This window comes from Eumetopias jubatus, unplaced genomic scaffold (genome assembly GCF_037043125.1).
Source record: "Eumetopias jubatus isolate StellerSeaLion01/CBP00866 unplaced genomic scaffold, mEumJub1_p1.0 scaffold_4, whole genome shotgun sequence".
Classification (NCBI taxonomy): Eukaryota; Metazoa; Chordata; class Mammalia; order Carnivora; family Otariidae; genus Eumetopias; species Eumetopias jubatus.
The window spans coordinates 144,180,937-144,207,475 of NW_028274810.1; the positions used below are offsets into that span (position 1 = coordinate 144,180,937).

Below are 26,539 nucleotides of genomic sequence, written 5' to 3' on the forward strand. Positions count from 1 at the left end.
GAGTTTGAGGTACCCGTGGGGATCCAAGTGGAGATGTTCAATAGATATTTGTTGTGGTTTTTAATAGATGTTGCCTTAGTGAAGAGTAGGAAATCCCTCTAGTTTTCAAGAAGTGGGAAAAGGCATCTCTGGAAAAGATGACAATTGTACAGAGTACAAGACCATTTCCACTTTGCACAGCCTCTTTCCTCAAAACCTCCTTCCAAGCCAATGCCCCATCTGTTCTGAAATGTTCAACATGTTGATATATTCTTAAGGATTATATTATGTATGAGTACTGTTCCATAAATCCATTTAACTTATACTATTCTTGTACTACTTGTACAAAGTATTCCATTGATTAAATTGTAGGCAGCCTTCAGGTAGTATTTAAAGGAATATATAACAGCCTTAAAACTTCCAATAAATGAAAATAAACATACCCATCATGACTTCCTTTAAGATTTGTGGTTAAAAAAAAAAAAAAGACTTGGACCTAAACTGCTTAGCTTGTTTAGTTTTCTAATTGGTAAACATTTACTGGGTTACCAAAGATACCAAGTACTGTCTGAAAGACCATGGCTCCTTGGTTTGTTTCTAATTTCAATGAGACACACTAAAACAAGGATTGATAGGGTGATATGTTTAGTTAAGTAACAGATGGCAAATGGACATTCTGTCCAGCATCCATCACATTCCGTTTTTCAGTATTCCAAGGAAAAGTGACTCTAAATCTTGAAATCAAGTATGAAGGAATGGACCGGGTCTGTACTGAATGTTTATTCAACTAAAAAGAACTGATACTAAACCATACGAAGGTTGAAAAATTCAAAGATGTATGACTGGCTTAAAGGATAAGAGGGGATGGAACAGATAAAGCTGGATTAATGTAACTCAGAATGTATCCGTAAGTATTGAAGTATAAATTCTGGATACTTAAGCGACTTTGTGAAATTAAGAGATGTGGGGGAGAGGAAGAGACGAGTGGTGGATAGTCTCTGCATCCTCACATAGGGTATTAAATCGTGGCTAAGTGCTAGGGCTAGCAGCCCCTGCGGAAGAATGAGGTCTCTTCAAATTTTAAGAACGAAGAGGTGGGAGCGCCGCCACTCTCGGGGAAGACGTTTCCACGCGGAAAGGAGCAGAAACTCGCAGCAACATCCCGGCCTTGCTCCCCCTGGGGCCGCCAACCTAACAGGTGAACCGTGAGAACACAAAGAAACGAATAATAAATGGCGTGCGGAATGCCAAAAGCCGGGGTCCTCAAGTCCAGCATCTACCACCGCGTCGGGAGCAGCTCCAGCCACCCCACCCATCCTCGGAGGCGACACCTGCTCCACAGCCCCGCCCGCTCGAGGCGAAGTGCGGCTTGCCGAGGGGCAGAAAGGGGAGCTGACCTGCCCGCGTAGGGGACGAACGGGACGCTGCCCTCTAAGCCACCAGGTCGCAGGCGGGACGCGCCACGACGGGCCAGGTCGCGCCACGACGGGCCGGGCCGAACGTGCGCGAGCGAACTACAGCGTCCCAGAGCCGCCCGCGGCGGGCCCGGTGGGCGTGACGCCATGACGTACGGCACGCGGGCGGCGCGCCGGGGCGGGGCGGGGTGGCCGGGGGCGGGAGGAAGGAGTAGGAGGAGGAGGCGGAGACAGCGGGGGCTGAAGCAGGGGGAGAATGGCAGTTGGGGCGCTGGTTCCCGGGAACAGCCGTCAAGACAGAACTGCGGAGGAGGAGTTCGGGAAAGCGTCCGTCGGGACCCCTCCTCTGCGTTCCCCCCGCCCCAGCTGAGAGGCGTCTCGGCGGGTCTGAGGAGCCCTCCTCGGTACTTCCTTCGGCTTCTACCGCCGCCGCCGCCGCGAGATGGGCCTCTTCAGCCGCACTCCGGCACCCGCCGCCGCTCTGAGGAGTTGAAGGTACGGGCGGCACTGGAAGAGGTTGCGCCTGGGTGCGGGAGGACAGGGGCGGCTCCCGTTTCCGACTCGAGGCGCTCCGGCACGGCCGCTGCCCTCGCGCCCCTCCCCGGAACGGAAATGGATTCAGAAATCCCACGGGAAAGGCGCCCCCTCTCGGGCTCTGCCCCGGAGCGGGGCCCAGGGCCGGGGCCGGTCCTGGGGCCGGTCCCGGGGGTCAGGCCTCGGGCTGGTACCGCGTCCCCCGCCCGGACCCGGCGCTGGCGCCCCCTGGGCCGCGCAGGCTGAGGCGGAGCGTGGGATCCGCCCCGAGCTCTGCCCTCCCGGCCCGCACAGTCTGTGGAGTCGGCGGCTAACCCAGCAGTGTTGTGACGGGCCGAGGCGGCGCTCCCCTGCAGCACTTCCCGGGCCGCTGAAGCTGCCGACACCGAGGGCGGCCGCCGCGGGGAGGCAGTGGGGGTGGAGCGCATTCCTGATGGGTGAAATCGGCTGTAACGGGACCGATTTCCGGGCCTCGCTGCAAATTCAGAGCTGGGGCGAGAGCCCCCAACCCCTGCTGCAGGGGGCTCGGGGGGGGGGTGGCATGCACCCGGGGAGATTCATCCGGGAGAACTGCCATCCCCTTCAAAAGCAGAAATTAAACAGACGAAAAACGGTGTTGCCTTGGGGTTAAAGTATACGTTAAGAGGGGTCTTTCCAGGATTGTCTCTCTGTTGCTAAACCTTTAGGGTGTTCCTAGCCTTCACCCAGCAAGAAACGCCACGATTTTTAATTTCCAGTTTTCCCTGTCATCTGGGTTTCCCTCTCTCGTTGCTCTTTCCCCTCATTTCCATTAATGGGAAGAAGAAAAAGAAGTTTAGGGTTCATTAGCCTCGCGACAAGGGCAATAAATAAAAGAGGGGTGAGAGGGGCTAAGGCTATATATGGGAGAAAGAAAGGTCTTAATTTTTCCCATTGGTCCTTAAAGGTGGATATACGCGAAGGGTGCTTTATTCTGGTTAATGTTTACTATTCAAAACGTGGCAGAATGTTCTGTTGGGTTTACGTTGGAAAAGACAATGTTTCCGTGCTGCTGCTATTTTCAAACCCAGGTGTTGACTAGAAATGCTATAAATGTTAGTAAACAGTGGAGGCATAAAGCAATCTTTCCCCGTGGTTGCCTTGGGGAAATGTTTGTGATCTTTTCTTTCCGTTCCACTTTTTTTTTCTTTTTGTAAAAACATGGCTGTCTTACTCATTTTTTATTATTTTAACCTAGATTCCTTGACTCTTGGTTATACGAAGTATGACGGTATGCCTTATTTTCATTTTCAGTTTTGCCATTAACCATCTTAATAGGCAGCTTTCCACGTCTGTTTATAATTCACGCTATTACCGTATTTGCCTTTTTATGCTTCCTTAACACCCAAGACTGAACTGAGTTAAAATGTAAATACTTCTCTCTGTGTAGAAAATGGCGATGATCTATTGTTAACTCTTATTTTCAAATGTTCTTTCCCTGCTATTTGGAATTCCATGGTAAAGATTTGGAATTAAGTCCCAGGACTTAATCAAATTATGCAACAACAACAACAAAAAGCCCTTTTTGTTTCATATTATTTTTTATTTATACAGTATAACAAGTTTAAATTTCATGCCTCCATGGAAACTATTTTGTCACCACAAGGTGTCTTTCGGAGGGGAAAAAATTTATACTTGGCAACTAATGTTAAAATATTTTTTTCAATATTGTTGACTTCCAGGAGGATTCCTGTAAGATTAACTTTTTAAAACTGCAGCGCCTTTTAGGAGTTGAAACACAACCCAAGTCTCCAGAGAGTAGCTCCTTAAAATATTGTTTCATTTGGGGAAAGCCTCAAATGATCATTAGTTTGTATAAAGAACAGTCCATTTTACTATCCAACCAGTGTTGAAATTTCTTTTTAAAATTTTCCTGATGATTTGTAGAATTTGGGGTGCCTTTTTACTTGACTAAATGAAACCATATTTTTTTCCTACCTAATGTATGAAAGATACTAAGATTATTATCTGTTTTTAAAGATACCTCAGCGTTGTTAGTGGAAAATAAATGCATTTCATAAATTTGGAGTAGGGAAAGTCATAAAGTTATATTTTTGCAGTTGTGAATGTAAGACACTTGGGGCCACCTATCTTTAATGGGATCAGATTGAAAGATACTGTTTGTTCTTATGGGGTTATTAGATGGAATTAAATACAGATCATTTGAAGCAAACGTTTTTAGCATTTGAGGGAATCTTCATATATTATGGCAGGTTCTGATTTTATCTTAAACACTTAATTTAGGTTTATCACAGAAATTCTTTGGTTTGTAATCATCTCCCACCCAGCTTTGCTTTGCTTTTTAATCTGAAGGGCACTGAGGATTGAAAAATGTAGCTTTCTGAATTTATCAAGGGGGGAAGAGGGAGGACAAATATTTGTGATAACATGTTAAAGTCCCTAGTCCAGTGCTGGGCACAGAGTAAGCTGGGGATAAATTTTACATTTACATCTGAATGGTCTCCTTATATTCTCTCTTCAGGTTATAAAGGAGATTTTAGAGAATTGTTATTTGTTTTCCTGATGCTGCTAACAAGTGACAATCGATTGTCAAATGCAGACTGGTTTTGCACTAAGCTTTATGCTCTTTTGTTTGAGGCCATATGAAAAATAAACCATTTTGGGTTGAAGACCAAAGAAAAGTTGAATTTGTAAACTTATATTTGATTGCATTATATTTGGCATGTTAGCACTAGTAGTTTGAAAGGACCCATGATCATATATGAAGTACTTTAGCTTAAAGGTTTTGGTTTGACTTTTTAGCAAAATGCTAATCTGATTACTTATGGAGAATAGCTAAATTTTCCTTAGGCAATTTTTTTCCCCCCAATTAGGAGTAATTATTATTTTCTTCAGCTTTTGGTTTTTTTTTGTTGTTGTTGTTATAATAGTTTTTTGTTTGCTGGTAGAAGATGTATAATATTGAAACAACTATGTATATAACCACACCTGCACAGCTATAGACTGAAGATGATGTTCCTTTGCTAACCACATCTGTATTTCAGATGGTGGTAGACTTCAACCAAAAAAGGCAGTGAAATCATTTGGGGTGTTTGAAACTTGGGTACTTAGGGCACCTGGGTGGCTCAATTGGTTAAGTGACTGCCTTCGGCTCAGGTCATAATCCTGGTCAGCTCAGGTCATGATCCTGGAGTCCCGGGATCGAGTCCCACATCGGGCTCCCTGCTCAGCGGGGAGTCTGCTTCTCCCTCTGACCCTCCTCCCTCTCGTGCTCTCTATCATTCTCTCTCTCTCAAATAAATAAATAAAAATCTTTAAAAAAAAAAAGGAAAGAAACTTGGGTACTGCAGTTGTTTCTCAATAGCTATCATATGTCAGTAATACTTTCTCTATTACAGTGGGAAATATTACCACTTTTTGATAAAGTAGTTTTGTTTGTATTGCTTTCTTTGTAGCTGTCAATAAAACCTGAATGTTTAGTTTATTGGTAACAGTTTCTTGAAAGCAATGCCATTAGCCTTAAAAACATATATTCTTTTTTGTTTTTTAAGATTTTATTTATTTATTTGACAGGGAGAGAGAGAGCGAGAGCAGAAACACAAGCAGAGGGAGTGAGAGAGGGAGAAGTAGGCTTCCCAGCGAGCAGGGAGCGTGATGCAGGGTGGGGGTGGGGGTGGGGGGACTTGATCCGAGGACCCTGGGATCACGACCTGAGCCAAGGCAGATGCTTAACGACTGAGCCTCCCAGGTGCCCCAAAATATATATATTCTTGACCCGTTGATGTTACCTGTTATTTTATTTTAAAAACCATTTGCTAGAGAAATACTACTAGTTAATTTGTTTTAGAAGTCCTATTTGGAATAGTTTTCTTACATGAAAGCCTTAGTGGGACAAAACTAATGAGTTGTTTTCTCTCTCAAATAAGTTTGTGCATTGGATTATGAAGCAAAATCCTACAGAAATCACCAAGTTTAAGCCCAAAAGAAACTTCAAATCTCAGTCTTGGGTCCAAAAAACTGGAGTTGGCTGCCTAAAATTATGTACACTTTACATTTTCAACCTCATTCCTTCTTTGGAGACCCCTGAAAGTATAAATAGCCCTGCTGTAATGTGAATAGCAGGCAGGTTGCCAGTTGAAGAGACAGTCTGGGAGAGGGGAGCCATAAAGAGGGAGCAGACTAGTTGGAGAGATCAAGAAACCGGGAGAAGCTATTGGGAATGTGATAGTATTAGGCTTCCAGATAAACATTATATAGCATGCATCACAAAAATAGCTATTAATGTGAATCTTTATGCTTTATATTTTCTAATTTCTAAGTCAAATATTGGCATTTGCTCCCCCAAATGGTAAAATATTCTAAAATTAAATTATTCTTATGTGTTATCACAAATGTGATAATATATGTGAAATGTGCATTAGAAGTGTAGGAGCTAATTTAAACTCTCTATGGCAGGGACCATTCCCTTTGTTCACTGTTAAGATCTCAGCACTTAGCATAAAGCTTTACAATAATAGATGTTGAATAAGTATGTACTGAGTAAATTATGTATACTGTAAGGTATCTATTTCATAACTTTCTCTACAGCAGGGCTGTCATTATTGAGTCTAATGCAAATTAGAAGTGTAATTTAAGATTTTTCTATTAGATAAATTAAAAGTAAAAAGAAACAGGTGAAACTAATTTTCATAATATATTTAACCCAGTATATCCAAAATATTATCATTTCAACATATATTAATGAGTCACTTTACATTCTTTTATTCATACTAAGTCTTTGATCCAGTACATGTTTACACTGAACAGCATAGCTCTAGGAGCATTTTACATGAAATGTTTGTTCCTTTCCACAGAAATTCTATTAAATTAGATGCATTAGATATTTAACTATAGACTCTTAGGAAACATCAGCCTAAAGACCAATTTGAAAAATCACTGATCAGAAGACAGAGTGGGTCTCTTAAATTAATCATGGAGCTACAAAGAGTGAAATGAAAAGGTTAAAAACCTAGAACCGCCCTAGTCATGCTCAGGTGCATCTGCTTGAATACTCATTTACTTTTTCTCGGAATGCGGCACCAACTTTATTTGGCTGTGGAACTTATCCTAGTGACACTAGTGTTCTAATTTAACCTCTGTATTTTATAAGTGAGAAAACTGTAGTGTAGAGCTGCTCAGTCCAATGTATCATCAGTAGCCACATGAGGCTATTTAAGTTTAAATTAGTTAACATTTAAAAAAATTTAAATTTCGTTCCTCAGTTGTACCAGTCACATCTGGAATGCTCTATAGCCATATGTGGCTACTGGCTACCATAGTGGACCTTGCGGGTCTAGAATATTTCCATCATTTCAGAAAGTGCTGTTGGATAGTGCTGGTCTAAAGATTTATCCACACAGCTAATGTGGTAGAGCCAAAGTTTCAGACCACTTTCTTTTTTATCTTCCCAGACTGAAATCTCATTAATCACCTGGTTTCTGAATGATCACATTAATCTTTTTGTTTACAAATCTCCATTTGCTTCTCACAGATAAATTTCAAGCTTTCATGGCACTCAAAACCTTCCACAATCTAATCTTAGTCTCTCACCATTCTGCAAAAAAAACCCCACACTGAAGCCAATTAATCTGTTTGGTAAATATGTTAATAAAACATCCATAGTTTCACCCCCATGACTTTTCCTAGGCCTTTGTCTCTGCCTGGAATACCCTTTTCCATCTTCTCTGCTTATCTAAGTCCTGCTCTTCTTTCAAGGCCTGACTCCTATCTTATCTCCACAAATCATTCCAGGTTGGTGATTCTAAATAAACTACTAAAAATTTTTCTGAGATATTATTAACAGGTTCCAGACATGAGTGGGAACATATCTTTTGAGGACCATCATTCAACCTACTACATGATGCCAGAAATTTTTACTAAGGACATTAATAAAGTGTATTATGTTTATGCAAAAAGCCAAAGGATATTCATCCATAATAAAATTTTTTTAAGTTTTTTTTTTATGGTATAGCTTGCCATAAGGAGACATCTATTTGATTTGGCTATGTGTAACTGCTTGTCAGGTAACCACTGCCACCCTTGATTTGGATGAAAGAATTGATCATGGTGCTATACATAATATATCTTGTGATGATAGGCTTTTCTAAATGGTTGTTTTATTTCCCCCTTCACACCCACTTACCAGGGGGTATAGCTCAGTGGTAGAGCATTTGACCGCACACCCACTTACCAGTCCCTACCCCTCTTTCCAAAGGACTTTATTTCACTATTTTAAGAATGCCTGTTTAAGAAGTGTTGGTTATTCATATAAACAAAAACTGAAGGGAAGATTAGTTCAGGCAGTGTTTATGTAGATCAGAGATTTAAAATCTGGTGCTGCAGTGGACCTGCTCACCTTTCCAGATTCTTCCTGCTACAGGAACATCTTGTATTGATTTGTTCATTGTAACTGATTCCCATGTGGGAGGTAACAAGACCTTTATATGCAGTAGTCTCATGGGAGCTTCTTTCTTTTGCTTTTATACTAGACTTGCTATGACAAGTTACTAATGAAAAAAATCTCTTCTGTAAGTTTTTTTTTTAAAGATTTTATTTATTTACTTGAGAGAGAGAGAGAGAGAGAGAATGAGAGATAGAGAGCACGAGAGGGAAGAGGGTCAGAGGGAGAAGCAGACTCCCTACCAAGCAGGGAGCCCGATGTGGGACTCAATCCCGGGACTCCAGGATCATGACCTGAGCCGAAGGCAGTCACTTAACCAACTGAGCCACCCAGGCGCCCTCTTCTGTAACAGTCTTGTCTGAGTAGTTCAAAGTGTTTCAAAAATATACTTTAATACTAATCCAGTGAAATAGATGATAGCACATTTTCCCTTATTTTATAGACAGGGAAAAAGAGTGAAGCACATTCTGGGAGAGTTGTAAAGCCAAGAGAAGTCTTATATCCTGACTTTCAGTTCAACTTAGTAATTCTAGTTCAGTGACATATATGCTTCTGTATTTGGTCTCAGAAGAAGACTATCAGAAAGGCAAAGATTATACTCATTCCACTGGATTTACTAAAACAAAAGAGTATACTAATGTTTTAGAGAATTTGGAGATATTTTTATAACAAAAATTATCTCAGAAAAATCTTTTAATTATCCACTTTTAACCTTAGAGCATGCTGTATATTAAAACTATTTGAATCATAGTCTTTTAGAACTAAGGGACCTTTGACATTATCTGGTCCAGTTACTTCAACTTGCAAATAAGGAAATTGAAACTCAAAAAAGTAGATAGACCTGGCTGAGATTTCAGACAAGGCTAGTATTTCCCTTCTGTTAATCTGTAGCAATGAGTATTTTAACCAGTTCAAAAAATTTTTGACAACTAGATACCTTTTTTAAAACCTATTTTAAAACTTTTGAATGTCTCTAGGCATTCCATCATGCCTGACATTTTGAATGTTTCTGGGTACTCTGTCATGCCCAGGATTTTTCATTATGCTTTCCTATTTCCCTATTGGTTTGCCCTTCTGAACAAAGAGGGCCTCGAATGAGGCAGCCAAATGTTTTTAATCTTTTTCTTATTGGAAAAATGGAATGAATAATGCTTTTGCTTTCTGCAGCAGCTTACTTTTTGTAATAGATTAAGTAGTAGTATTTGTAATGAGTATTATTAAAACCACAAAGTACCGTTCTATTCTACCTCCCAATCAAGAATAGGCTTCAATGGGTAAATGTGGCATGTGTATGTTTGTGAAGCTGTTTAAGAACTATCTCTTTGGAGAGGCTTTGTGGAATATGGGAATAGTGTGCTCTGAACTTTTAGTTTCTTTTTCTGTGAAATTGTAGAAACTCTTTAAAGGATAGAGCTCAAAATAGTGTATTTGAATCATCCTAAAAAACTTGCTGGAAACTGATACTTGCCTATGCTAATGATCTGTTTGAATTACCCCTACCTCATCCATTTATAAGTAGTTGAATCAAAATTGTCCATTTTTAATATTAGAAAGACCACGGGATGCCTGGGTGGCTCAGTCAGTTAAGTGTCCACCTTTGGCTCAGGTCATGTTCCCAGGGTCTTGGGATCGAGTCCTGCATCAGTCTCCCTGCATGGGCTCCTTGCTCATCAAGGATCCTGCTTCTCCCACTCTTGCTGCTCACTGTCTCCCTCTGACAAATAAATAAAATCTTTTAAAAATATATCAGAAAGACCACTTAAGGTAGGTTTGTAGCTGTATAAACATAAGACTAAAAACATTTATATTTACTTAGAGAAATTAATATACTATAATGATGTATCCCAAACTTCCAAGTGGTTAACTTTTCTGATTACATTAGAAAAGCCCTCTCAGAGCCAACAATTTGTTTTCTTTTATCTAACCTTAAAATGTGATAATCTTTCTAACAGTTTTATTCAGTAGGTGGTTTAGTTACATTTGTGCCATCTTCTTAGATATTTATATTAGTTTGGCTAATATTTGTAAGGTAGTTAATATGTGCCATACCCTATGCTGCATTCTTTGTATATGTTATTTCACTTAATCCTAAAAATAATCTGGTGGGGTGCAGGTATTATTATTATTACTCCTATTTTATAGTTGAAGAAACTGTCTTAGTAATTTAACTCAATGTCACACAGCACAGTAAGTATCAGAGGCGGAACTTGAACCCAGACTTGTGACTCCAAAGCCCATACCTTACTTTCTGGATAGAAAGTTGCTGTCATTACCCCACATGTGTATAGTATTTAAAAACCCCTGCCCGCATCCCCCACGAAGCTACTCTAAATTTTTTACCTCATTTTATTTTCCCCCACTGAGGTAGGTTAAGATAATTGTGTCTGAAACAACCCCAAAATCTCATGGTGGAGCAGAATAAAAGTTTATTTCTCACACAAAGAATTCTTTCCGTCTTGTGACTCAGCTGCCCCTATGGCCTGCTTGGAGTCACCACTAGGATTACTACATTCAGCAAGCCAGTGAGGGAAGAGAGAGAGTTCAAAGATGTGTGAAGGGATAATTTAGAGACCAGTCCTGGAAAGAGCATACATCATTGCATTGGTCAGGACTAGACACATGGCCGCATGTAGCAGCAAGTGGAATGGAAAATGTGGTCCTCCTATGTGCTTGGGAGGAAAATGAAACAGGTGCGTATATAACATCATCTCTGCCACAGTTGTGTTTTTCCCTGTTTTACAGATGGTACAGAGAGGTGGTTACTGAACCAAAGCCACAAAACCACTCGGTAGCAATAAATAGAACCCAGATTTCCTTAGAGCTGCATATAATATACTCATGTTTCTGAGGAGACATGCAAATAATTGAAAGGCATTTAGATTGTATTTCTAGCACCCTTGCTGATTGTTTCTTACTGGACAGCAAATATTTTACTTCTGTGTCCATTACATTTTATTGTCATTGATTTACTTTATGAGGAATGATAAACTTAAAAACATTTTCCAGTGGTAATTGCCATTTTAAGTGAACATGACATAATAGCATTAAAATATCTTTACATACATATTTATATTCAGTTGTCCTTTGAATTTACAATATTGATTAGCCTTTATTTGTGTAATTTTATATTTTAAACATGTGATAGATTATTCTAGACCATATACAAACCTCATGTTTATTCTTGCATTATGAACCTGAGACATTTGTTTTAGGGATGAGAGTTGTTTTTTAACCTTCCCCAAAACTTAACTGTTTTGGAAAGAACTGCAGCTTCAAATCTTAATGGGATACAAGTGCATTCTAACTGAGCTAACAATTAGTACAGATAAGAATATATAAATATATAAATTACTGAGAGCAGAAAATTTACAGAAACTGATGTTAACTTCTACTGGCAAATTAAATTCCAACATCGCAGTGGTAGCTGTTAACCTTTTGTTACACTTTAGACTCCTTGGAGAATCTCTTGAAAGCGATCAATTCTGTCCCTAGAATATACAGTTATTCACAATTTAATATACCATTTTAGAGATTTCATGGATTTTTTCAAAGCCTATCCATGTATTAGCTGTTATTTTTAAGCATTTTTATCCTTCTCCAAAAATTATTGTTGTGCCTATTATATTTTTACTTTAACAGGTAGTATAAAGAGATGTTTAATAATTCAGAGTTTTTATGAGTGTGTCTTAATATTATTTGGGCAGCAGGAATTATGCTCAGAACCTGCACTGCTGCAATAGCTGAATTTGGCAGCTATATTGGGGGACAGGTTTATTAGAGGAAAATACGGCATTTCCGAACTTGAGGTTGGCAAAATGAATGATATAACTTAAAAAAAAAAAAAACTTTAGACATTTAAATAATCTTTTTTGAGTAAAGCAGACTTAATAAACTTTAGTGATTTATCTCTGTTTAGAGAAAGCCATATATGAAAATCCAAGAAAATTAAATGCCTCAGACTTCTCTTAATGAGATGGTTCAGATTTACAAAAGCACTGTTTACTTTGGGCTAAAATTAGCTTATGTGTGGACACATCATTTTTAATACAGCACTTCTAGTTGTGGTCTGATCAAAAGATGGATTATGATAATTCTGATTTTTAGTAGTCAGTTATTACATTAAATTGTACCTAGCCATATTTAAATTTGATAGGTTGTTTGCAACTCTCTGTATAGGAGATAGTGTGGGAAGATAGATACTACTTTTCTCACTGCCTTAGGAACCTTTATTTAACACTGGAGCAAGGGTAGAACCAAAGATATGAGTCAGGTTTTGAAGATTTCCCCCACTGTTTATTTATCAGTATTGGTTCCTGAAATTATGCACAGTGACCTAAATGAATGTTCTCTATAGTAGGTTGTATGGTCAAATAACCGGTGATTCCTTTTTGTATAAAATTGCCAGCTACTTATGGTGTCAGAAAACCATTGTTACATTGAAAAACAGAGTTGCTTTCAGGGTATATATAGTTTTTTAAAAGAAAGCTTTAAAATGGATTTTGATAAGTATTTATTTAGATTATGGGACTACTATATATGCCCAAATATAAAATCGATTATTCTTTCAAAATTATGCATATGAAAAAAGGGCATCATTTTATTATAATGTAGGTCCTTGCAAAATCACCCATACCATTGTTTGGGGAAGACATAGTCTGAAATGTCTTTGTTCAGTTATTTAGATGAACTAGAATGAAAATTCCACAGAACAGGGGCCTTGCCTATTTCTATTTTGGTATTATATATCTACTACCTAGAAGAATATCTGGCACATGATAGACATTGGACATATTTATTGAAAGACTAAATGAATTAATACTTATACAGTTTACTTAAAAAGGCAAAAAGCTTAACAAATTTAGTTATTCCTAGAAGCCATTACAGTTGTAAGTATTGGATAATGCAAGAACACCTTTTAAAGATCAGTTTCTAAAAGCTGTACAGTAGGGGCGCCTGGGTGGCTCAGTTGTTAAGTGTCTGCCTTCGGCTCAGTCATGATCCCACGGTCCTGGGATCGAGCCCCACTTTGGACTCCCTGCTCCACGGGAAGCCTACTTTTCCCTCTCCCACTCCCCCTGCTTGTGTTCCCTCTCTTGCTATATATCTCTCTGTCAAATAAATAAATAAAATCTTTTAAAAAGCTGTACACTAAATTTATAATTTAGAGATAATACATAATGTTAGGCTAAGATTTCCTATGACAGCATCATATACAGACTCAAGAATACTGTATCTCAGAACCTAGTTGAAGATATACTTTGGAAAACTGTCAGATGTTTTCAAAAAAAATTTATACAGCTTTCCTCTTGAGGAAAAGACCATGCAGCGCAGGGCAGCTGGAAATCAAGCAAAAAGTCAGTCTTACTGGTTTGAGGTGTCAAGGAATGAAGTTGGGAGTGCCAGAATTGCTGGAAATTGACAGATTCCAAAAAGGAGGGAGTTACAGTAGGAATGCCTTAAAATCCTGAATTGTGCATGGAAGATACCACTGAGCTCAATGGAAAAAAAACAACAGTCTCAGCTGTAAGACTGAAAATGCTGACTAGAGATATTGCAGCTATCCTTAGAAGGGGAGACAGAATTTGGTTTTTGATTCCCACCAAATTAAAGGGGCTTGGTAAACATGTGTTCTTCAAGACCCATTCTAAAATAGCGTAAACCAAGCCTCCACAAGTCCAACTTGATTAGCCATTTATTTAACTGTCAGGTATAATACAAATCCTCACTCTTCAGGAGAAGATAAGAAACTCTTAAAGTCTCTACAACATCCACAATATCCAGTTTTAATAGGCAATTACTAGAATGAGGAAAATATGACTTAATGACAATACCATCTCTTCCCAAATGGTAGCAGAAGCTAATATTAGCAGAATTAGCAGACTTTAAAAAGCAAGTGTAATATTTTCAATGACTTAAAGGGAGAAGCATGATAATGACTGAACAGATGGGTACTCTCAGTGGAGAAGTGGAAACCATAAAAAGGAATAGACATTCTAGAACTAAGAAGTCCAATATCTGAAATGAAAATTTTACTGAATGGATTTAACAAGAGATTGGGGAATGGCAGAGGTAGAATTGGTGAACTTGAAGATCAATAAAAAAAATTTGTCAATCTAAAGAATGAAGAAGAAGCATTACAAAAAATGAACAGAGCCTCGATGGCCAATGGGACAGTATTAAACTAACATGAATGGCAGAAGGAGAGATGAAACAGGGTAAAAAATATTTGAAGAAGTAATTACCAGGAACTTCACTTACTCAACTTAAAATCAATTTCAAATCCAAGAAGTTAAGTGAATCCCAAGCAGGATAAACACAAGGAAAACCACATCTAGGCACATCTTAAACTGTTGAATATCAAAGGTGGAAAGAAAATATGGAATGCAGCCAAAGGAAAAAAAAAAAGACACATTACATACAGAGGAATTAAAATATCAATGAAGGATGACTTACCAGGAATGATGGAGGTTAGAAGACAATGGAATGACCCACTTAAAGTTCTAAAAGGATAAAGCTGTCAACCTGGAATTCTGAATTCAGCAAAAATATCCATAAAATATGAAGGTGAAATAAGGACATTTTTCAGATAAACAAAAGTTGAGAGAATTCGTTGCAAGGAGACCTGCATACCAAGAAATGCTATAGGATGCTCTTCAGACTGAAAAGAAATGATCTCAGGTGAAACTTGGATCCTCGAGAAGGAATGAATACCGAAAACGGTAGTTGTATTGGTAAATAGATTTCATCCTCTGAAAAGATTTTGTAAGCATATAAAACAATAAAAGAATTTACAGAAGAGCTTGGTAGATGTGACTAAATAAAAATTTTAAACCTCTTCAAAGTGTTAAAAAAATTAAAGGGCAAATGTTAGGAAGTAAATATTGAATGTTTAAAATCAAAGAGGAACATTAAAGTTCCAGTGTAAAAATGGACAAAAAATGTTCATTGTCCATGAACAGATAAATCACTGAAGAAATAAGTGTGAAAAAATGTTGAATTTGTTTAGTAATCAAATAAATGGAAATGAAGTACAGTACTTACTATTTTTTGTCACTCTGAAAAAGCTATTGAAATAACATAGGATGTTGGTAAGAATTCAGGTACTAAACACCTTTCTGACTGGTGGTAGTACAAGTTGGAACAAGACAGTTTGGTAGTTTATTTCAAGAGCTTATTTTAGAAGTCCATACCACCTAGGTAGCAAGAATTCATACTAAGATGTAGCTTATTAAATAGGTGGGAGTTGTGGATGAAAAAGAGATTATTCAACAACTGGTGTTGAGGTAGCTGGCTAGCCATTTAGAAAACATCAAATTTTAATCTCACTTGTTCCTAACATTAAAATGAAATGGATGAAAGATTTACGCAAAAAGATAAACTATAGAAGTACGAAAGGAAACACAAGAGCATTTTAAAAATATACTCCTGGAGTAGGCAAGACTCTTCCAAGACAGGTATAGAACCCAAAAGTTGTAAAGAAAGATATGTGAATTTTGAACTCATTAAGAAAATTTGAAATACCTGCATTGGAAAATTGCCATAAAATCAAGTATAATTTTTTAAAAATATTTTTGGCACATAAAAGCAAGTGTTCTTTACATATAAATAGGTTTCACACATCAGTAAGGAAAAGTCCAACAGTGGGATATGAGCGTGTGGTTAGGCCATAGAAAATGAAATATAAATGACTTGTAAACACATGAGAAATACTATAAATATCTTTCCCACCAAAGCAAATGTCCCTCTTTGTCTCCTGGTCTCACATGTAATAGCAAATATATAGCCATTGAAATGAGTAAGTTTTTTATTCCTCAACTTCTCCCAACTTCCCAATATAAGTGTATATTGCTGAAGTTTAATAGCCTGTTATGCTTTTTGTACAGAATACAACATCTAAAATAGAAAGTCTTGTTTATCTTCTCTCTTGACTCTTTGACTTGGAATATAAGATAGCTCAGGCTTCACTAGTAACCAAAATTAGTGAGTATAGAAACTCTGGTAGGGATCTCTGTGCCTATTTCCTCTTCACTTAAAAACAAGAAAATGATTTTATACTTAGCTGTTCTCTTCAACAGTGCTAATAAATGTTCCATGTTACTTTTCGTTACATGCAATTTTTTAGAGGTGCAGAACATCTGGGTGTCAAACATCTTAAAAAAAATTGAAATTAGAAGTGGTAGGTACTTTTTGTTCACTTAGTATTTAGACCATCAACACAAAATTTTTGGATTTTTCTCTGTATTTTAGCCTTTCCAAGCAGAAGAAACCTAATTTTAGCTGCATATCAGAGGCAGAAACAGGAGTATAAAGGAATTTTCTCTTGGGAAGTGCTTTATTTTCTGTAAACTTTTTTGCCCAGCCTTCTACAATTCCAGAATACCTTCTCATTAGTTTTAAATCATTTAGCATGTGGGTGGCTTTTAGGTGCTATTGAAGTGTTTATGATTAGGAGATGTTTATTAGGAGAAATCTTAAATCTATAATTCTTGAAGGGACATAGCGTCAAGATACTTAACATGTTTTATTTCTCCTATAGCACTCGTGGGATAAAGGTCCTTGTCTTTTCACAGTGTAAAAAGCTGGATATAATAAGACTGTATCCCTTAATAAGGGTCGTACATTGATAGCAAACCAGAAGTAAAGATACGGATAGAATCCTCATTTACTCATTTCCACTTATGTGTATTCTGCATCACAATTTATTTAGCCAGAGTTTATTAGGCATCTGCTATAAGTTACACATTGTGTTGGGCACTAGGGATACAAAGCTTGTGTTACATTTCATTTTAGCCTACATTTAGTATAATGCCAGATTCTGTTAGGTACTTTCAGCACATATCAACTTCACTTTATTTTCCTAACATCTATTTGAAGTGAGTGGTGGTATCCATATTTTGTAGTGGAGATCACAGACTCAGTATTATACTTTATATAGGGATTTAACCAGGTCTTGAGTCCCAAATTCTCTTCTTTATACATCCAGTACTGGATTTTTTTTTTTTTTTAATTTGCCCCTCCAGATCCACTCTTAACCCATCTCTGCCTTGCTCTGTGTACCAGAGGGAGTTGACTTCTAAGAACTGCTTCATTTGGGCTCCTTTGTTGGACTTAGCCAATGTGAGGTATTGGCAGGATATTGGAGAGCCACAGAGAGAAGCTGGATGTTGTTCTTCCAATTGCTGTTGCACAGCTCCTCTTCAGTAATTGTTCCTCCTGCCCCTTCATTCCAAAGGGTGGCAGTGGGTTCCTGAGTACTTTGCCACCCCTGTTTGGTTCCTTTAACCCTGCCCACACTTTTTTCAATGTGCCCTTCAGTTACCTATTTGAGAGTGCTTTGTTTTTTGCCAGGACCCTGACTGATACATACAGCCTTTCTTAAACTATGGGCTACTATTTGTGTGGATTTGAGCCTTCTGACTGTTCTTGTCTATCCTTTGTTTATAAATTGAGTGTTAAAATCTGGTATATATTTTCATTTAAAACAATATTGTAATTGTTGATTAGATGCTTCAACTGGAATGTTCAATTTCTGTAATATTTACAAAGTATAAAAAATAGTGTGGTATCAGATGTATTTTATGAGTCAGTACAAAGTTATCAGCACTTTTACTAAATCTTAATTCTACAAAGCTTTGACACATGTTGGTAGAAATACCTTTACATTCCTATTTCATAATCCCTCACATATTCTCAAAAGGTAGAAAAAACTAGGGGCACCTGGGTGGCTCAGTTGGTTAAGCGTCTGATGATTTTGGCTCAGGTCATGATCTCAGGGTTGTGAGAATGAGTCCCAATGTTGGGTTCAGCACTGGGCGTGAAGGTTGCTTTAAGATTCTCTCTCTCCTCTCCCTCTGCCCACCCCCCAAAAAGTAGAAAAAATAAGAATCAAGAGACCCTGACTTTAAAGGGATATGAACCCTGAAGTAGGGAAGGTTAGATGAACAGGTGTGGGTCTCTGTCCTTCTCAATACCAGTCTTAGGTGCTGTTCTTCAGTTGAAGTCCATTAAAAGGTCAAAAGTGGGGCTCCTTTGCCAGCAATAAAACTAGTTCTTCAACCATTTTTTAAAAGATCTTATTTGTGAGAGAGATTGAGAGAGCATGAGCACAAGCATGGAGAGCAGCGGGCAAAGGGAGAAGCAGGCTCCCCGCTGAGCAGGGAGCCCAATGCGGGACTCAGTCCCATCCTGGGATCATGACCTGAGCCAAAGGCAGACGCTTAACCAACTGAGCCACTTAGGCATCCCTCTCCAGCCATTTTCTTCAGGGGCATGAGTGTGTAGCAGCAATTGGTAGTCTTGGTTACTTGTTGGAGTTATGCTATACTGAGAACGAGGGAAAGGAGAAGACCTTTCTCATAGTTTAATTAACAGGTGACTAGAATTCTTGTGACATTGATGTGACAATGATTATGATTGTAGATAGTTGAAAATACATACTTTAGGGTCTACTTGTGTTTTATTATTCTTTTCTGTTTCAGTAACTAAACTCTTCTAGCATCTTTAATTACAGATCCCTGCTTTTATTTTGGGTATTCCCACTAAGCCAATAACCATAACATTATGGAGCCCAACTTCAGTTGTCTTTTCCCCCTCACTGCTTTGTTATCAATGCATTACAGCCTGATAAATCCTTGTGCTAGTACATCAATTTAAAGAGCTTCCAAGATTGGGGGTTATTAGGAGTTGAGGATATTTCAAATTATGTCATTAGTACATTTACTGCCTTTCATCATCTGTTCTTGCTCTGAAATGGTATGAACTATTATACCATGTAAATATCAATGTTTTTATAATAATCTATTCTGTATTTAATACAGTAGACCTGATATTTCTCTTTGTAGACCTAGTATGAATTAATTGGACTGTAAAAAAAAAATAGAACACATATGTGCCTAGGAGGTATGACAGTGAAATAACAAGACTGATGTTTTCTTGTGGTTATTGAATAGTATCATCACTTCAATGACATTGTGTCATTTTAAGAAATACTCATTTGGCATTTGTTCATGATGTTTATGTTCATGACACCATCTTGGCTCTGTTGTATTAAAGAAATCACAAATATTCAAGTTCTACCTTAAAAAGCTTATTAAAAAATTAATCTGGAAAAAAGTAAACAAAATGAAGTTTCATCTGAGTTTTAAAAGTTGAGTACAATTTGGTTAGGAGGAGAGAAAGGGAGTGGCATTTCAGACAGGAGGAATGGTTTGAATGAGACATGGAGCTGAAGGGTAGTTAAAGACTGGCCCCAGATGATGTGTAAGATGTCATTGCCTTTTATTTTCTGAGATAATTTTTGATATCCTGATAGTGACTAGAGAAGTTCTTTTATGAAGGCAGCTGCAGGCAGATAATGGTACTGAGGCCGAGGTATCAGAACACCTGAATTTCCCTTAACCCTATCATTTACTTACCTTGCAATATTTACTCTCTCTGAACTTCAGTTTTCCTATCAAATAAGATTATTAAAACTTTGCTATCGAACAGTGAGGCTTGAATAAGACACAGATAAAAAGGACTTTAAAGGGCGCCTGGGTGGCTCAGTTGGTTAAGCAACTGCCTTCAGCTCGGGTCATGATCCCGGAGTCCCGGGATCGAGTCCCACATCGGGCTCCCTGCTCAGCGGGGAGTCTGCTTCTCCCTCTGACCCTCTTCCCTCTCGTGCTCTCTGTCTCTCATTCTCTCTCTCTCAAATAAATAAATAAATAAAATCTTAAAAAAAAAAAAGTGAACCTCTACTCTTAAAAAAAAAAAAAGACTTTTAAATGCTATAGTGGTATTATCATATACAACATATTTTCCCTTCTTTTTCCAACCTGCAACCCAGCCATTTGTTTTAAAACTCAAATAATATTTTTGTCTTAATGGTGTGTGCATTTCAGAGGCAGAACATAATACAGATTCATATAGGTGATAGTTTACTTCAAAAAAAGTTGAGTTCAAAAAGAATAGTACTATATTAAATGGTGTATATAATAGGTTTTTACTTTTCACTGGAGAATGAAGTCAACTTTTTCTAAAAATAAGTTCCTGAATCACTGAAAGTTTTTTTTAATTTCACACATTTTGTCATCTGTTTAGATTGGCAGAATTTCTGTAGTACTTTTTTTTTCCTTAGTGGTTTAAGGTGTAGTCTTAGAAATCCCAAGTTAGCCAAAGTTCCCTTGATTGAGGCATTGCCAGTACTCTTCAGTTACACGCTTACAAACACTTCCATGGATTATTTCTACAGAAAGATAGTCATTAAATTATGTGGATTTTTAAGTAAGTCTCTCTCGTCATCTCTGTGCTATAGGTTAAGGGGTACCTCACCATAACCCTTTTGGCTGACAGTGACAAACTGAGTTGTTTTTTAAGATTATTTATGTATTTATTTGACAGAGCACAAGCAGGGGGAGCTGCAGAGGGAGAGGGAGAAGTAGGCTCCCTGCTGAGCAGGGGCTGGATCCCAGTACCCTGGGATCATGACCTGAACTGAAGGCATTTAACTGACTGAGCCACCCAGGCACCCCCTGAGTTGTTGTTTTTAATGGAACTTTTATTTTTTGTACCTAAAGTAATGAAAAACAAGGAGCCTTGTTTCAGAGGCAAAGCCTATGGAATTTTGTTTTTTAAGTGAGAGTGTTTTAAGTCTCCTTAGTATTAGTGGTTCTTAATCAGAGTATGCCACTGATTTACTGACCTAAATATAAAACAAACAAACTCTGGACCCCATCCTTATGATTGGTTAGCTTTAGGGCAAAATATGTTTTTTGTTATTGCTTGTGGGGTTCAATTAGTTTTGTTTTTTTTTTTAATAAGTAGTGGATGATCTGATACAGTTTTAAACTCTGCAGAAGGCAGAAAGTCAATACTAGATTGTACTTCCCTAGGTAACCATTGTCAATGGTTTCTTAATACTTTTCCAAAAATTGTGTATGTATATGTAAGTCTGTGTGGATATGTTTTTTCCAAAAATGCGCTCATATTATACACACTATTTTGCAGTTACTTGCTTAGCATTATATAGAGAGTGCTTTCTATATCATTGCACATAAATTGTGGCTGGTTCATTTATTTTTACCAGTCCCATGTTAGACACAGGTTATTTTCAGGTTTGTGTGGGTTTTTTGGTCTTGTTTTGTTTGCTTCTATCAACTAGGCTACAGTGAATTTCCTTGTATATTATCTTTGCACACCTGTGTCCTTATATTTTCTGAAGGATAAGTTTTACATGTAGGATTGCTGGTCAAAGAATACTTCTGTTTTGACGTTTAATAGATAAGGCCAAATTGGTTCCCACAAATTGTGCTGATTTGCACTCCTCCCAATAGTATATGAGATGTTAGCAGTACACGCTCACCAACTCTTTACAGCCTTTGTCAATCTAATGTGCACAAAGAGGGTATCTAATGTTTGAATTTTGTTTCTTTGTGGTGGTTGTTAAAAACTGTGTCCAGTCTAATTTTTATAATTCTTTTTCAAACATCCTTGTATCTTTGCTATCAGATTGTACATCTTTTTCTTATTAATGTGTAAAAGCTGTATAGTAGGGAAATTTTTTCATTGTTATACACGTTTTTCTAATTTATCATTGTCTTTCTACATTATAATATTTTTTACCATATAGAAATATTAAAGTTTTAGTATTCAGGATTTTTTTATTTTTTCTTTGAGGCATATTTGTGTATTTGCACAATGTTTTAGAAGGATTTCCTAAATAGGATGAACACCTGTTCCAATTTGCTCGTTATCCTAGTTTAAATATTAAGAGTACTTTAAAGGACACCTGGGTGGCTCAGTTTGTTGAGCATCCGACTCTTGATTTTGGCTCAGTTCATGATCTCAGCGTTGTGGGATCAAGCCCCATGTCCAGCTCTGCACTCAGCAGAGAGTCTGCTTGAGATTCTCTCTCTCCCTCACCCCGCACCCCTGTGCGTTCTCCCTCTCTCTCTCTCAAATTAATAAATAAATCTTAAAAAAAAAACAACAACAACACTTCTATTCACTCTTACAAGGTTCTCTTTTGGAGAAAAAGACTATATGGCTATCAAGTTTCTTAAAGTGTGTATTTTGAAAAATTTCCCAGGTGATGCCGATAAGTACCATTGTTTTACTATTTTAAGTGACAAATTCTTATGATAAGTTCCCCAAGATAGATTCCCTCTCTAGTTCTCTTCTATGATAAATATATTTCACTGTGGAGTACAGAAGGCATTTTGAGATGCAAGTTAAAATAAAAACATGGAAGAAAATATGCAGAAAATTTTAGTAGAACCTACCATTACACCCTCTATTTTTCTCAGAATTATGCATTCTCAGAGAATGCTGCAAATAATGGGAAGGTATAAACTGATGGACAAGAATAATGTTTGCCTGAGTGAAATGTTTTTCTAGGTTTTGTGTTGGGAAATCAACACAACTTTCTCAAGGATATGTGCAGATACCAGCTCAGGAATCTTTTTTTTTTTTAAACTTTGTGATATAACAGTCATTCAGTAAAGTGTATTAAACATGAGTTTGTATGTCAGTGATTTATCAAAATCACAAAGTAAACATACCTTTGTAACAACTACATATGTCAAAGTTCTCTGTGCCTCTCCACAAAAGGTAGCTATACTCCTGACTGCTGTCATCATAGATTAGTTCTGCCTGGTTTTACACTTTATTTAAATAGAATTACATATACAGTATGCTGTCTTTTGTGTGAGATTCATTCTTGTTTTGTGTGAAGCAGTATTTTGTTCATTTTCATTGATTTCTAGTGTACTAGAATGTGAATATATACAATTATATTGTTGAAAGAAGTGTGGGTTGCATCTAGTATTTTGGCTTGTTATAACTAACGCTGCTATTAATATTGTTATGTATCTCTTGATGCATGTAGGCATTCATTTCTCTTGTGCAGTTATTTCTAGTAGTATAATTGGGTAATAGAGTATATGTTCGAATTTGGTACATACCGTTAAACAGTTTTCCAAAGTAGTTGTGCCATTTTACACTCCCACCAGCAATCCACATCTTTGCTAATACTTGGAAATGTCAGTCTGAAATTTAGCCATCCTGCTGGGTTGTGTATCTCAATGTAGCTTTAATCTGTATCTCCCTGATGACAAATGCTGTTGAGCACTTTTTCATATCCTTTTGTTAAGTGCCTATTAAATCCCTTGCCCATTTTTCTTTTTGATTGTCTGTTTTGTCTTGATTTGTAAGGGTTCTTTCCATATTCTGGGTACTTGGTCCTTTATTAGTTATATGTGGCAGCTGTCTTGTCCCACTCCCTTAGTACTGCCTCTGGAGTTTATTATATTCCAATTTTTCAGTCTATTATGGTTAGTACTTTTGTATGTTTAAGAAGTCTTTTCACAGAAATATTCTCTTCTGTTGACTTCTAGAAGCTTTATGATTTTACTTTTCATAGAGATCTTTGAACCAACTGGAATTGATTTTTATGCATGAGGTGAGCTATACGTTAAGTTCCTTTTCTCAGATGGTAACCAGTAAAACAATATTATGTTGTTTTGTTTGTTTTATTTTTGAAAAGGCCTTTGTCACCTATGACCTAAATCAAGTATCCCCATATACGTGGGACTTCTTTTCTGGACTATATTCTGCTCCATGGGTCTCTGTATCTAGCCTTTGATGTACCACAATGTTCTCTTAATTCCTGTAACTTTATAAGTCATTGCATCTGGAAGGGTAAGAGCACACACGCACTTTGGTCTTCTTCAAGATTGTATAAGCTATATTTAGTAACCCTTTGTATTTGCATGTATATTTTATTGTCAATTAAAATCTGAAAAGCAGTGGGGAATCATTGAGGTCTCAGTGAAAATGATCAAAAATTCTTACGAGATTTTAATAATGGTAAGGTTAGTTCAAATCTAGAATATTAAGATTAAAGAATATACTTGTTTAGTGTTCACTGTATATTCTTACATTCTCGTGTAGACTAGTCAGTAAATTGGTCTTATTAAAAAAAAGCTAATGATTAAAGAACATACTGGTTTGAAGTTTCATAGTAAGGTTGTAAGTTTATTTAAAAAACATGCAGACTAAGAATACAATAAAATTATCTTGATGTTGTGTTTTGTTTTTCAGACCATCTATGATAACAGTCTTCTGTTAAGTCAAGCTTTTTCAAGAATTCGCTGAAGGAACCAAGTAGGATTTTTCTTACATCATGACTTAATCTGAATGCAAGAACAAGAAATAGGTTTTATCTCTAAATATGATGAAGGGCTGTGTGTAAACACAGACCCTGACTCAATTCTAATGAGCATTTTAGACATGAGTTTACATCGGCAAATGGGTTCAGATCGTGATCTTCAGTCTTCTGCTTCGTCTGTGAGCTTGCCTTCAGTGAAAAAGGCACCCAAAAAAAGAAGAATTTCAATAGGCTCTCTGTTTCGGAGAAAAAAGGATAACAAACGTAAATCCAGGGAGCTAAATGGCGGGGTGGATGGAATTGCGAGCATTGAAAGTATACATTCTGAAATGTGTACTGATAAGAACTCCATTTTCTCTACAAATACCTCCTCTGACAATGGATTAACTTCTATCAGCAAACAAATTGGAGACTTTATAGAGTGCCCTTTGTGCCTTTTGCGGCATTCTAAAGACAGATTTCCTGAGATAATGACTTGTCATCATAGATCTTGTGTGGATTGCTTACGACAATATCTAAGGATAGAAATTTCTGAAAGTAGAGTTAATATCAGTTGCCCAGAATGTACTGAACGGTTTAATCCCCATGATATTCGCTTGATATTAAGTGATGATGTCTTGATGGAAAAATATGAAGAATTTATGCTTAGACGGTGGCTTGTTGCAGATCCTGATTGTAGGTGGTGTCCAGCTCCAGACTGTGGGTAAGATTTTGTTTGGTTTTTCTTGAGTTAGTATTTTTTCTGTGGATAAATAAGAATTAGCTATTACTCAAAAGAAGAATCTTAACATGTCAGGTGATTCATTATTTAGTAGACAAACTTACATTGAGTATATACCATGTGCCAGGCACAATGTTACATAGATGCTAATGGCAGGAATATTATCTTACTCATTTTTATATCGTGTCTCATCACATACTCATTTGAGCATTTTCGGAAGAAAGGGATAGGATGGTAGGGTACAGGATCTAGTTGTGGGCAAAATTGGTTATCCCCTTCATTTGGAAAATTGTTATTTTAGTGTAGCAGATGAAATGATCAGGGATTTTGTTTGGTTTTGGTTAGGGGGGGTTTTGGTTGTATAAACTCAAATGACCCTTTCAAAAGACACGTTAATGTGTGCCACAGTGACATGTGTTCATGTTGGTATGACATAAGTACTGCTAGTCTCAAGATTTAAAATAATTTTGCTTATATACTTGATTATTACGCTAACAGCATCTTCTCTTTATAGAGCATTTACTATGTAGGGTTGTCATAACTAGGACTAAACAGTCATGCTTTTCAAGAATAACAAAAGCTGTAAACACTGGATGTTATTTAGCATACCATTAGTAAGCTAGAGATTATTTATAATTAAGAGTTGGGGAAAAACCCAGAACTTTCAAGATTATTGGGTATAAGCCGAAACAAGGGTGGAATGTGAGTTTAGTTTCTCAGATGAAGTTTCAGGATTCATCATCTGAATCAAATCTATTATTAAAAGCTTGTTGAATGGCAACTTTTCAGATTTCATCTAGGCTATATCTCTCATTTTAAATGAGAAAACTAATAATATGTTTCCAGCCTTTGCAAATCCCAACCAGTTTTCCCAGGTATAACTAACGCTTAACTGTCCACCAAGGATTTCAGTGGAAATAAAACATTAAAAAATTACCTGATTATTTAAAATTTTATGAATTCATTAGTAGTGTGAAGGACTTAGAAATACTATTCATTATCACATTTAAACTGTGCTTTCCTCTAATGCAGGGAGCTTGTACTAGAACATATAAATAATAAAATAATATGTTAAAGATACTTTCTAAACTGGGCCAAGGTTGGCTGTGCTTCCAGGTATATGACAGAAGCAAACTCTGGGATCCATGAAGAGCTAAAATCTCAAGAAAAAGATTGGAAGAAATAGGGATAATGAACAATACCTTTAAATAACTTGAGCAGGAGACAGTATCCTGTCAAAAGAACAGCTTGGATACAGTTGTATCACTCTTGGTCCCATGGACCCCTGCACAGCATTTTCACTGGTGCAAGCATACACATTTATT

General features: G+C 37.4%; 1 protein-coding gene across 1 annotated transcript in view; it reads left to right on the forward strand.

Moving 5' to 3' along the window:
- The first annotated feature begins 1,620 nt into the window (after nt 1-1,620).
- The window catches only part of RNF19A (ring finger protein 19A, RBR E3 ubiquitin protein ligase), a 52,601-nt gene continuing 27,682 nt past the window's right edge, over nt 1,621-26,539 (forward strand). Inside the window, exons 1-2 of the mRNA XM_028110346.2 lie at nt 1,621-1,889; nt 24,427-25,196. Coding sequence (XP_027966147.1) covers nt 24,523-25,196 — 674 coding nt within the window. The 5' untranslated portion in view covers nt 1,621-1,889; nt 24,427-24,522. The remainder of the gene's footprint in view (nt 1,890-24,426; nt 25,197-26,539) is intronic.